This window comes from Arachis ipaensis, chromosome B03 (assembly GCF_000816755.2).
Source record: "Arachis ipaensis cultivar K30076 chromosome B03, Araip1.1, whole genome shotgun sequence".
Taxonomy (NCBI): domain Eukaryota; kingdom Viridiplantae; phylum Streptophyta; class Magnoliopsida; order Fabales; family Fabaceae; genus Arachis; species Arachis ipaensis.
This window is the reverse complement of record NC_029787.2, coordinates 48,822,354-48,833,196: the sequence shown is the minus strand read 5'-3', so window position 1 is coordinate 48,833,196 and position 10,843 is coordinate 48,822,354. Positions and strand designations below refer to the sequence as shown.

The 10,843-nt window shown below is 38.3% G+C and overlaps 1 protein-coding gene across 1 annotated transcript; it reads left to right on the top strand.

Annotated features, from left to right (window-relative positions):
* LOC107634433 (uncharacterized protein At4g02000-like) lies at nt 207–6,476 on the top strand. Its single transcript, XM_016337938.2, has 2 exons — nt 207–212; nt 5,346–6,476. Exon 2 carries the CDS (start codon nt 5,354–5,356, stop codon nt 6,092–6,094), a length of 741 nt encoding a protein of 246 aa, XP_016193424.1. The 5' UTR covers nt 207–212; nt 5,346–5,353; the 3' UTR covers nt 6,095–6,476.

The window sequence follows — 10,843 nt, the reverse complement described above, 5'->3', positions numbered from 1 at the left end:
ACGAAAAAGAAAGAACCTTCCCAGCAAAGGACACTGCGCGGTTTCCTAACCGCTACTGTGAGCAAATGTTCCCCATCCTGGCAGAGAGGAATTACAACAATGAATACCTTCTAATCCTCCCGACCTGCAATGCTGAATTTGTTGAGCCGCAAATTGAACAAAGACAATGGGGATTCCTACGAAGACAGCCACGGCAGGTTAATCTCTCATAGGTAGTAGAATTCTACTCCAACCTTCACATGCCAACCATGTAGTCTGTCTATGTCCGTCAGAAGCAAGTCCCCATAACTGAAGAGGCCATTCAACAAGCTTTAGATCTTTCCCCTGCTCCAGAAGGATTGGACGCATTCCAAGAAGCCTCACTCAAGCACCAGACATACCAATTTGACTGGGACGCCATTCTCAGAGTTATAGCACAACCTGGCAGTAGATGGATCTACGGATACCATCGATCCAGACCAAAAGGGATATCGGCTTCAGCACTTACCTTGGAGGCTCGAGTATGGGCACAGATTATGTCTCATTACGTCTTTCCGAGCACTCATGAGTCTTCCTTCACTGCAGACATGGCTGTTTTACTCTGGTATTCTTACAGACCAGCCTTTAAACTTACCAAGACACATCCAGAATGTAATGGGATACGTACAAATTGCGGGCAATTTACCTTTTCCCGCCTTGGTTTCAGATCTCATCTCGGCAGCCGGAGTCTCCTACAGAGCTGGGGACACCAAAGCCTTCCTTCCATGGGATGATCAGTACGTCCCTAATGGAAAATATATTAGACCACCACCAGCCACTACAAGCCAGCCTACAGAACCGGCTGAAGACATTCCTCCTTCAACACCACAAGCACCTACAACAAACCAACTGCTCCATCAGATACTTGAAAGGTTGGATCGGTAGGAACACAAAGCAAAGCTAAGAGAGCGCCGTAACAAGCGCCGATTCACATACCTCAAGGAGCTACTTATGGGAAACTACAAAGACCCAAACACCTCGGAGTCCACTTCATTTACCAGCACAGGGAGCCATGACGATCCCGATGGTGGAGATGCTGCTACTAGCCCCCTTTGTTCCTGACAGATGGCACCGAGGACGGTGCAAAGCTTTAAGTGTGGGGAGGTCAGTCAGTACCTGACTTCCGGAGGTAACTTTTTTTCCTTAAACACCAGTAAAATAGGATATTTAGTTAATTTTTCTTTTGTAGAATAAGATAGATTGCATAGAAATAGGTTATTCACATGCATGTTCTACTTGATTGAAAATAATAAGTTTCTTCTAAGACCCTACTTTTTGAGAAATTTAACTAATTTAAATCAAAACCTTTGTGTAAACTTGTTTGAAGTTGTATTTGGAACATAGTTTAAAAAGCTAAGAACACACAACCTGTGAGAATTTGAGCTTATTTATATGGTTACATTATTTAACCATAAATATTTTATTCTTGTGTTTTTACTTCTCTATGATTGTGATCTTAATTTTGTTTCATCCTATATGTCCAATGTTTAATATGTTATATGCATGCGTATGATTGAGGCCATTATTTGTTTAGCTCACTTATCCCAAATAAGCCTACCCTTTATTTAAAAGATATTATTTTATTTATGATATAATAAAAGGATAAGCAAAAAACTGTCCTAAAAGTTTTAGAAAGACAAATCTAAATTAAGAATCTTTGATCTCTTTCCATAAGACACTTAGGGAAATGCGACGAAATAATTCGGAGATAATTTATATTATGGAATGATAGGGAAGAAAAGAAGAAGAAAGAAAAGAAAAGAAAAAAATATTAAAGAAATCTCTGCCATAACAGAGTAGAAAGTAAAGATTAAAATAATCTAAATAACATCTGTCACAGGAGAGCAGAGAACAGAAAAGAATGTAGTAACTAAAGGGGTCTCTGCCATAGGAGAGCAGAGGGCAAAGATAAAAAGGCTTTAAAAGACCGTTTGCCAAGGAGAGCAGATGCGACCTTGTTTGAACCTTAGTGCCAAATGTATAGTGGGACGCCCACACACTGAGAACTGTTTTTCAAATGTAAGCATATTACAATACATTTAAAAGTCACATAGTATGCGTTTGGCTGTAAGATTTATATGCACACTATATGCATATGGAAAGCCATATCTGGGACTTGTGCTCAGATAATGTCAGGAGCGGGTAGGCAACCGACACATGAGCTCATGGCCTGCGATAGGAATAGACATGCATCATCCTTGCTGCGTATTTGCATTTTACTTGATGATATGAAATTGATTGTGTTGTCTTCTTGTGTTTGTGCATTCTTTAATTATATACTGAATTTTTGTGACTGGTTGCTTCTCTGTGAATATAGTATAATTGGCTGTGAATTAAATTAAATTATGATAATCCCGACCTAACTAACTACCCCCGACCCTATTAAGAACCCCCCAGTTCTTACGGCTTTCCTTCCTCCCCTTCAGATGGAGACCGAAGTCCTGTTTTATGAGATGAACCCTCCCTACATATATGAGGATCTTGTATAGCATAGATTTTATGTAGTAGTTGAAGAGATTAGGACCCATATGTACGTTATGTGTGACTACCCCTTCTGTCATCCGATTAACAGTCCGCACTTTAACCTCGATATGCCTTATGAGTTTCCGTTGCATTGGCTCCACCCGGATGCTCCGTTTCACCCGTTCCATGATGGACCTGTATCTCAACACCCCGATCAGCCTGAGGAACAAGTGGACCCTGAGCCTGAGCCTATGGAAGAACATCTACCAGAACCTATACCTGAGGAGGTTATTCTTATAGAGCAGATCTTAGTATCTTTGTCTGAGCCGTCATCTGAAGAGCTGCACACCACCTCCATTAGTGGACCGACGAGTGTTGGTCAGACCAGTAGTACAAGTGCCAGGGCCCCTCCTGAGATTGTTGAGATTTCTGATGATGAGGACAAGGATTCTGAGGAGTGTTCAGATGTGATTATGATTTCCTCTGATGACGACAGTTGATGCTTGGGAGCTGAGGATGTGGCTTATGGGAGTTTTTTTTTGTGTTAGTAGCCTAGCTTTTGTGTTTTAGTCTCTCACTTTTGATTAGACTCACTGAAAGGATAGGATGTAAATAGTTGACTAGGCTAGTTTTGAGCACCAGCTTAGGGGCTTCCTATATGGACCATGGCGCAGAGTATTGATTAGGTATATAGTAGCAAGATGTGAAGGGTTATACAATCATTTATGATATATATGACAGTACTTTTATATGTATATATGATCTATGATATATGTTATGTTTATATATAATGTTGGGAGGAAGTGTGTGGTGGACAAAAAAAGAATCGAGTTTATGGAAATGGGCATTCTTTTCTAGCTCTATTAAGTTTGGAACCACTTCTGTCAACTCTGTATTTGGAAGAGCATCTATAAATCAAAATTTTGTTTCTAATTTACAAGACCAGATTCATAATCTCAATGAAGAGCTTTTTCAGCATGTTACTCAAAAGACAGATGAGTGTATTAGTAAGTTGTTAGATACATGCTTGGCTCATTTGGAAAAGACTCAAAAGAACTTAAAAAAGTTAAAACGGGCAATTGAAAAAGCCAAAAAAGAAAAGATGAAACAGAAGAGATGGAATGAGGCTTATGTTAGCTATTACAAGAAGGTTAGAGCGCCAAGTAGTTCCAGTGCTGTTCCACTACCACCGCCACCCTCAATCTCTTCGGATGATGATGAGGATGAAGATGACACTGAGGACTAGCTGATAGTTTTAGTATGGTTAAATAATACATTGAGGATTATAGTTAATGTATCAACACACTTTGTTTATGTTTTGAATTATATTGACTTGCTTATTTATAGTACTTTTTTTTTAGTTTGACTCGTTTATTTTTAGAAATATTATAAATATGCGAATATAAGTTAGACAAAATTTTGTATTCATTAAATTTATATTTATTTTGTATGAAAACAGGTTTATTTTGTAATGAAAAATCTAAAAAAAAATCTATTTTACCTTACTGACAGATTTACAGACAGATTTTTCGTTTGTATTCAGAGTTTGGAATGCTTTTCCAAGGCTCTAATCACTGACGAAAAATCTGTCAGAAAATTTGATGCTAGTTACTGATGAAAAATCTGTCGAAAAATCTAACGCTAATTATCGACGAAAAATCTGTCAGAAAATCTTACTTTTATGCGAAATGGAGTGGATAATTACCGACAAAAAATTAGCCAGTGACAAAAAAAATCTATCAGTAAATCATTTTTGATGAGACTTTTGCAGAAAAATAAAATCCATCAGTAATTTCGACGATAACAAAAAATTTATCTATAATAAAAATTAAATCTATTTGTAATAAACAATTTACTGGTTTGGACGCGTGTAGTGATGGTTGGGAAAGGTGAAAGCATGAGTTGTTGTTGCTGTAGAAATGACAGAAAATGTCCGTAAAGGTTCTGTGATAACGATGAATTAATTGCTAGTTAGGTCATGCCAATTTGTGGGCTGTTTTTGGTTTTGTCTAATAGTTTTTTATAATGGATAATAGGTGGGTTGGGTTCCATGGTGGATGGGCTTATGTTTTTTGTGTTAGTTTAATGGGCTGATTTATTGAAGTAACAATAATAACGATCAGAAGACAATATTGGAGAGTAACAAATGATGATGTACTTACAAAGGGTACTTTCCATTTGTGTAACTACTGAGGATCTAGTGTAGTGGGTTTTGTGTTTGTTGGACTTAGGCCCGTCTTTTTTTTTTTTACCAAAATAATAATAATAATACTAATAATAATAAAAAAAGGCTGTTTTCCTTAGGACAGAAAAACAAGGCTCTACTAGTGGCAAAATTATTTGTCTTCTAAAATTTCTCTTCTGCTAGGGTTTTTATCTTATGCGGCGCTCATCTCACTCTTCCAGTGAGGGGAATGCAAGGTGGTTTTGTGAGGGGTGGGGCCTCTCGGCCCCATGGACCAAGGGAGGAGGTGGAAGAGAGATCTGTGAAAAAAGGGAAAAAGACCAACGCAAACGATGCTTTCTCTGGCGGACGAGCTCTGTTTCCACGCTCAGAGGATTGGATGGAGGAAGGGGCAGAGAATAATGTAGTACAGAAGGAGGCCCACGTCGAAAAGGTCCCTGTAACGGCAGAAGAAAACCAGATGGCATAGGAGGAGAGAGCACGCTCTTTTGCAGACATGGTGAAAAGCGGAAGAAAAACTGAAAAGGGCGAAGTGGAGGTCATGGAAGCAGACACAAACCACGAGGAAACAGAGGAAGATGAAGAAATGGAGGAAGAGGATGAAGTGGTTATCAAGAAAATGCCGAATGGGCTGTACAATTTAGTAATAGGAGAGCACATTAAGAGGGAGCTAAGATAGTGAAGCTTATGGGCCGAATGATCTCTCTGATGGTGATGAGGAGAAGATTGGAGGCAATGTGGGGAAAGCATGGCAGTCTGGAGGTGATAGACCTAGGAAACGACTATTTTCTTTTGCACTTCTTTAATTCAGAAGATCTTGATTATGCGATTATGCAAGGTCCTTGGAAAATATTTGATCACTATTTAGCTGTTCGCTTATGGAAACCAGAGTTTGATCCAACCTTAGCTACCATTGATACTATTGCGGCATGGGTTAGGCTGCCGGGAGTCGCTATTGAATACTACCATCAGTCAATTTTGAAAAAAATTGGCAACATCATTGGTAGGACCATCAAGGTTGATAGTAATACGGCTGACATTGCTAGGGGTAAATATGCAAGAATCTGTGTGGAATTAGATTTGACCAAGCCACTGGTTTCTCATTACATGATCAACGGAGTGAAACTTGCAGTAGAATACGAGGGTTTACATCAAGTCTGCTTTTCTTGTAGAAGAGTAGGACACGACAACGGTACATGCCCAGAGAAGAATCAAGTTACAAATGAAAACGGAGGCAATACCATCAGCAATGGAGAAAACAAAGGAGGAGAGGAAGAGGTTGAAGAAAGGGGTAGCAGTGGAATTACGGAAAAGGATAAGGGTAAAAAAGTCATTGATGCCTCAGAGGAATCATACGGTCCCTGGATGATTGTGCAAAAGCCAGTACGTGGCAAAAAAAACCTTGAAAATAGGAGAATATGGAAATAATCATGGAGGTAGTGGTAAGATGAAGGAAGGCATGAAAACAGGGAATCTTTCTAGATTTCATGTGCTACAAAATGAGGAAACAAATGATAAGGAAGACCAAAATAATGGGATGCAAAAGGAAAAGGAAGATGAGGTACAGATTATCGAAAAAAATGATACGGGTAAACAAAAAGAGAAAAATCAGGTAATTAAAGCAAAATGTAGGGAGCCAACAATAAGAAATGCCAGCTCAGTAAATCCAGTTAAAAAAAAATCAAAGTCATCAAAGCAACAAAGAACAAATGGACCTTGACATTACTATTTCGGAGCCCAACCAGACATCAAAAGCCCAATCACCAGTTTCTCCATGCAACAATGGGGCCAAACAACTAAAGAAGCCAATGCAAACAAATAACGAACAATCAATTGAAAGCCAGTTCTCATGCGTGGAAGAAGCGGTGGGGTTCAGTGGTGGTGTGTGGGTGCTGTGGGATGATGCCTCTTTGGTGATTTCTATTATTAAAAAACAAGCACAATTCATTCACATGAGGGTCAAAATAACAAACAATCCTAGCTGGTACATCACAGCGGTCTATGCTTCCCCACAAGAGCGGCTTCGTAGACAACTCTGGGAGGATATTCGAGACATTGCTACAGGTATGACAGATCCTTGGGTTTTAGTTGGGGATTTTAATGAAATTGCAAACTTATCAGAAAGAAAAGGGGGAGGTACCAGAAATATGAATGCCTACAGGAAGTTCCAGAGATGGATTTGTGACTGTAATCTGATTGACTTAGGATATGTGGGTTCAAAATTCACATGGAAGCGGGCAGAGAGAGAAGGAATGGAGAGGATTTTGAAAAGGCTTGACGGGGCAGTTGCAAACAAAGAATGGAAAATGATGTTCCCGGATGCTAGAGTTGAAACACTCCCGAGATGTAGCTCAGATCATCACCCCCTTTTGATAAAAACTATACCAGCTAGAATGGATATAGGAGAAAAACCTTTTAGATACGAGATTATGTGGGAGACTCATTCAGAATACAAGGAGGTAATCAATGAATCTTGGAAACTCGGAGAAGGTTTGCCTCAAAAAATTAATTTGCTCACCAATAGTTTGAAGACATGGAACAAAGAGGTGTTTAGGGATGTGTTCAGAAGAAAGGAGAGAGTTCTTAGAAGATTGAATGGGATACAGAAATCTCCAGAGTATGGCAGCAATCAATTTCTATACCGGCTGGAGAAAGAACTCGTAGAAGAATTAGAGGGAATATTGAAGCAGGAGGAACTCCTATGGCTACAAAAATCAAGGCAGCTATGGATTACAGAGGGTGATCGTAATACAAGATTTTACCATACAAAAACTTTGATAAGAAGAAGGAAGAACCGTATAGTTAAATTGCGAAATAGTGATGGAGAATGGTGTGAAGATATAGAATGTCTCAAAGGATTAGCAATAAAGCATTTTGATGACCTTTACACTGAAGATCAACAACAAAGTTTTCAACTAAACACTACACTCACATATCCGCCTATGGAGAGCGAACACTTGGCTATTATGGAAGCTAATCTCAAGCATGATGAGATAAAGGAAGCACTGTTTGAATCGGTTCCCTCAAGGCCCCAGGTGAGGATGGATATCCTGCTCACTTCTTTAAAGAGAATTGGAACCTGGTGCAGGAAGCATTTTGCTCATATATCAGGTATTTATGGCTGAATCCGGAAGCTATTGCGGAGGTTAACCAAACTTTAATTGCTCTTATACCTAAAATTCCTCAGCCTGAATTTATTACACAATTTCGCCCAATAGCTCTATGTAATGTGGTATATAAATGAATTGCAAAGATCTTAGTTGCGAGAATTAAACCCACTTTAGCCACAAGGATTGCCCCTAACCAATCGAGTTTTGTGCCAAAAAGAACTATACATGATAATATTATTATAGCCAAAGAGATGGTTCACGACATGAAGAAGATGAAGGGGAGAAAAACTTTTATGGCTATAAAAATTGATTTTGAGAAAGCGTATGATCGTATAAGGTGGGATTTTATTCGGAGGAGTCTTGAAGAATTCGGAATTCCACACCACCTAAGACGCATTGTAATGTCTTGTGTTGAATCTGTGTCTTATAAACTCCTGTGGAATGGGTGCAAATTGGAGAAATTCCTTCCAACTCGTGGCATAAGACAAGGAGATCTAATCTCTCCTTATCTTTTTGTCATTACAATGGATAAACTATCACAACTCATAGAGGAAAAGGTCAACGAAGGAAGATGGAAACCAATGAGGGCTGGGAGACAAGGACCAGCCATTTCACACTTGCTTTTTGCAGATGACCTTTTGCTCTTTGTGGAGGCTTCTACAAATCAAATGAATGTGGTAAAAGGGGTTCTTGAGGAGTTTAGGCTTGCCTCAGGTTTTCAGGTGAATGTTACAAAAACATCTATCTTCTTCTCCAGAAATGTGACAGGACAGACTAAAGAGGAAATAAAAAACCAAAGTGGTTTTATAGAGGCAGACTGCTTGGGAAGATACCTCAGAGCGATGCTGACCAATGCCCGAAAAGGTAAAGAAAAATTTAAGAATTTAATTGATAAAGTAGCAGGAAAGTTAAAGGGTTGGAAAAGTAGTTGTTTATCTTTTGCGGGGCAGATAACTTTAGCCAAATCCGTTATAAGCCCTTCTATGAACTTTGATATGATGCATATGAAGATTCCAAAAGGAATATGTTATGAAATTGAAAAAATGCAGAGAAAATTTGTTTGGGGTGGTGATATGGAGAACAGAAAGTTTCATGCTGTTAATTGGAACACTCTTTGCCAACCAAAATATTTGGGAGGATTGGGATTCAAAAAGCTGGAGACTATGAATGTTGCTTTTTTGTTGAAAATTTTGTGGAGAATTCACATTGATAAAGATGCATTATGGGTGCAAACACTGGTGAACAAATATGGAAGGGATAAAATCCTTCTACATGATATGAAGGCCTGTGCTACGGATTCTCCGTTATGGAAGGAGTTAACTAAACTTCAGGAGCTGTTCTACCAAAACATTTCTCACTCTATAGGGGATGGTAAGGAAGCAAATCTGTGGAGAGACAGATGGGTGAAGAATGAACCTCCGCTTTTGCTAAATAGCAAAAAATTTATTGATAACACAAACCTTAATATGACAGTTAGTGAGGCAGTCATACATGGGCAATGGAATTTTGAATTCCTACGACAATTTCTGCATGAGGAAACTTTATGCAAGATCAGAGCTATACCACCAGCTGAACCAGAACTTGGTAGAGATGGGTTGAGATGGAACCCTGCAAATGACGGTAACTTTTCTATTTCAAGTACATATCGAATACTTGAAAATCATGGAGAGGAAACCGACCAAATTTGGAGGATTATTTGGAAGTGGGGAGGACCCGAAAGGATCAAATGTTTTATATGGCTAGTTGTCCGTGAAAGAATCATGACTTCACACAGAAGAGCACGGATTTTTGGGATGAACTCAAGCTGCCATAGATGTACTGGTGTAGAGGAAAACACAATACATATGCTGCGAGACTGTCCAGTGGCGTCTAGAGTTTGGGTAAAGCTAATCCATCATGAGCACATACATGATTTCTTTAGAGCTCCCTTTAATGCTTGGATCCGATGGAATCTTGCCATGGATCTTGGAACCACAAAACAAGGAAACTGGAATACACAATTTCTAGTAACTTGTTGGTGGTTATGGAAGTGGAGGAATCAAGAAATATTCAACCCACCATTCCAAAGACCAATGCAACCTTTGCCTTTTATCCTAAAACAGGTAAAACAAATCCAGGAAGCTTTCAAGAAGGAGGGTCAGAGGCAAAACAAAATTGAAACAAATATATGCTGGGAATGCCCACCTGAGGATTGGATGAAAGTCAATACAGATGGGGTTGCAAAGGAAAATCCTGGAATGGCTGGATGCGGAGGTTTAATTCGTAATTATCAAGGTAGATGGATTGCAGGTTTTGTTGCAAATATTAGTTATTGTACAGCTTACTATGCAGAGTTATGGGGGTTTATTATGGACTCAAAACAACATGGGAATTGGGATTGAGAAAAATCATTCTAGAAGTAGATTCCAAAGCGGTGGTGGACGTGATAAAAGGAGCAACAAATTCCAATAAACACCCAGATGCAATAGTGAGGAAAATAGTGGAGCTCCTCCAGAGAAAATGGCAAACTAAACTGGTACATAGTTACAGAGAAGGAAATAGAGGAGCAGATTGCATGGTAAATGAAAGCTTATTTACTGAACCAAGATATCATTTTATTGATCAACCAAGTATCAAACTTAGGAGCATCTTAGCTGATGATTGTAGAGAGGCTACCTTACCCCGATTAATTTCTGTTTTGTAATTTTTTTGTTTTGGGTGTTATGCCCCATTTTGTATACCAAAAAAAAAATACTAATAATAATAATTGAAGAAAAAAAAAACAGATACAATTATTAAAGAGAGGGTCCGTTGATTTCTTTTTGAATTGTATAATCAATGGCTAATGCTACGATGTTGATGATAATTTGTATAACATTTGAATTATGTAATCAATTGTTTGTATATTAAAGGTTTAAAAAACTAAAATTTTCAAATGTTTTTATTTTAAAATTTGTAAAATAATATAAAAAAAATAAATATAATAAAATTATATTTTTCATTGCTTTTATGTTTTTAATAAAATTTTTAAAATAAAAAATAAAAATATTTTTATAAAATCAAACTAAATTATAAACCGTAAACTTAA

What these genes read in the sequence shown, in the direction of transcription:
- LOC107634433 (XM_016337938.2), top strand. Translation starts at nt 5,354, where the DNA reads ATGGGCCGAATGATCTCTCTGATGGTGATGAGGAGAAGATTGGAGGCA.